The following is a 2578-nucleotide window of genomic DNA, read 5'->3' on the forward strand; positions in this document are numbered from 1 at the left end:
ATACTTCAGAGAAGTGTGACTGGCCCAAGATCACCCAGCAGCTGCATGTGGAGGAGCGGAGACGCGAACCCGGTTCCCCAGATTACGAGTCCACCGCTCTTAACCACTACACCACACTGGCTCTCACACAGGCTCTTCTTATGTTCTTCTCCACTTCTCCCTCACTGCAGTGTTTCTCTTTGACCTCCTCTCACTGCTTAATAAAACTCACACAACTCTTTCTCCATTCCTTTCCTACCCTACTCCAATTCTAGCCAGTGGTGTGCGGTATCAGACTAAGGACCTGCTTGACCAGGGTTCAAATCCCCACAGAGCCACGAAGCTCACTGGGTGACTGTGGCTCAGTCGCTGCCTCTCAGCCTAATGTACTTCACAGGGTTGCTGTGGGGATTAAATGATGAGAAGGAGAACCACGTATACTGCCTTGAGGAAAAGTGGGATGCGTATGCAATAAATAAATAAATAAATAAACAAATAAACAAATAAATAAATAAGGAATCCACCATTTGCAAAGCAGCAACAGTACTTGAAAGCAAGCTATATTGCGATAGGAAAGAAATTGTGTGCTGTTTGCCTTCATTCATATAATTAATTCTGGCTACAAGTTTTAGGTGCCATCATTTGGTTTTCATTAAACTTAGCATCCAATACCCCTTGCGCATGCTCACATGTTAATTACAGTACAAAGAGAAACTTTCGACATTCATCACGAAAGAGGCCACAGTAGCCGGGAAAAGCCCATATTTACAGCACCACGCTCGCCACAATGCAACTGGTGGCTGGTCCTATTTTTTTCCTCGGCCAGGCGAACATTTTCTTCAGCTCCCCCCTGAAGCTGTCGTGCAGCCAGGCATAAAGGAATGCATTTGTGCAGGCAGACATCATAGCAAACCAGTGGCAAAGCAGCTGGATGAGATTGAAATACTGCTTGTCTATCAGCTTGATATCGATGTCCTTGATCACATTAAAGATGTGCAAAGGCAGCCAGCAAACCCCGAAAGCAACCACCACCAGGACCAGCAGGCGAAAGGTCTTCCTCCTCCGGGCTCGGTCGCACTCCGCTTGGTTCTGGGTGACGTTGCCAGGGACAACTCTGTTTTTCAGCTTGACGGATATCCTCAGGTAGGAGACAGAGATGACTGCCAAGGGCAAGACGTAGGTGAAAATGAGGGTGTTGTAGGCATAAGCTAAGCGATCTCTCTTCCTGTCAAACCAAAATTCTTCGCAGATGGAGAAGTCCAGCTCTGGAAACTCGGCATAGTACGTGCGCAGCAGGGCTGGGGCAGCCAGCACGCAGCTCAGCAGCCAAATGCCAGCCAGGATATAGGTGCAGATTGGTATCGTGAGCCTCCTGCGGAGGGGATACACCATGGTGTAGTATCTGTCCACGGCAATGACAGTCAGGGTGAAGACAGACACAAACACCGTGACCGGCTGCATCAGGAACACAAAGTAACACATGAAGTGCCCGTAGACCCAGCCTCGAGGCTCAAAGGCATACGCCAGGGTCAGGGGGACGCAGGTGGCACACATGAGCATGTCCGAAAAGGCCAGGTTGCCTACCAGGAAGTTGGTGACATTGTGCATCTTTTTGGTTTTGCAGATAACGTAGATTAGGAGGTAATTCCCAATGATGCCCACAAAAACCACAAGGGAGTAGCAAGGGATGATAAGCGGCTTGAAGAACTGAACCAGCTGGAGCCCCAGGAAGAGATTGCTGGTGTTGCTGTGGGTTGCTGAAAGAAAGCTCTGGGAAGTCAGATTCTCCAGATTCATTGTCTTTCTCCTTTGCAGTTTTGGGTCGACTAGAGCACAAACATACACGCACTCACACTCATTCACTTTGGGTCGGCTTGAATGAATAATAGAGTTGCCCCCATAGGGAATATATGCTCATCTGCAAAAGAAAAGAAAAAGCCTTGACAGCTGGGTGTGTTTTCTTTTTCTCCCAAGTGCAATTCGATTACTGATGTTCTCTCTTTCGTTGCATGTTAACCCAGTAACTTCACAAGCATGCAGTTTAATAGGTAAAAAAATGAGGGTACTTACAGCTGTTGTCTCCAGAAGTCATTTGATTTTCTCGTACATGTCAGTTTGCAACTACTGCTTCCGATTTATCTCCCCCGCGAATCCATGGCCAGCAGAAAGTGTGTGCATGTGCGTGTGTATGAGAGAGAGAGAGAGAGAGAGAGAGAGAGAGAGAGAGAGAGAGAGAGAGACTGCAAGTGAGCTGTGTGATATATCATAAAGCTAGAGAGCAATGCTTTTAGCAGCTTTCAGTACTTACTCATCACACATTTCTGCAGGGTATATCCCCATTGGCCAGCCACAGCATTACGTTGTTCCTTACGTGCCATCATTCAATCAGTTATAGTTTGTGAAGTCCAAGTTTTTCTCCTCATCCTCTGGTACATTATCATTTTACAAAAAATAAATAGACCTGCTGACTTTAAATGAGTGGAAATAATACTAAAAGGCTGAAGAGCTATCAATGCCGCTACCACTAGAGGGACTCAGCTACATGAAAGTTGGGAAATCTGGTCTGCGGCTCATGAATATTGAAGAATATTTAATTATG

The 2578-nt window shown here is 46.6% G+C and overlaps 1 protein-coding gene across 2 annotated transcripts; it reads right to left on the reverse strand.

The window, feature by feature from the left end:
* LOC310763178 (prolactin-releasing peptide receptor-like) lies at positions 1–2578 on the reverse strand. 2 transcript variants are annotated; one of them, XM_083614993.1, is made up of 2 exons: positions 2050–2578; positions 1–1736 (listed from the first exon to the last, which is right to left on the reverse strand). In XM_083614993.1, the coding sequence occupies exons 1-2, from the start codon at positions 2069–2071 to the stop codon at positions 745–747; spliced, it is 1014 nt and encodes a 337-aa protein (XP_083471119.1). In that variant the 5' UTR covers positions 2072–2578; the 3' UTR covers positions 1–744. The 2 variants fall into 2 exon arrangements, with proteins under 2 accessions (XP_083471119.1, XP_083471118.1); XM_083614992.1 differs by having other exon boundaries at positions 2–1897.

Source organism: Podarcis filfolensis, assembly GCF_964270895.1.
Source record: "Podarcis filfolensis genome assembly, chromosome: 5".
Taxonomy (NCBI): Eukaryota; Metazoa; Chordata; class Lepidosauria; order Squamata; family Lacertidae; genus Podarcis; species Podarcis filfolensis.

Bases quoted from the DNA above. Each gene is read 5' to 3' on its own strand.
- LOC310763178 (XM_083614992.1), bottom strand. From the start codon at position 1,776: ATGAATCTGGAGAATCTGACTTCCCAGAGCTTTCTTTCAGCAACCCAC.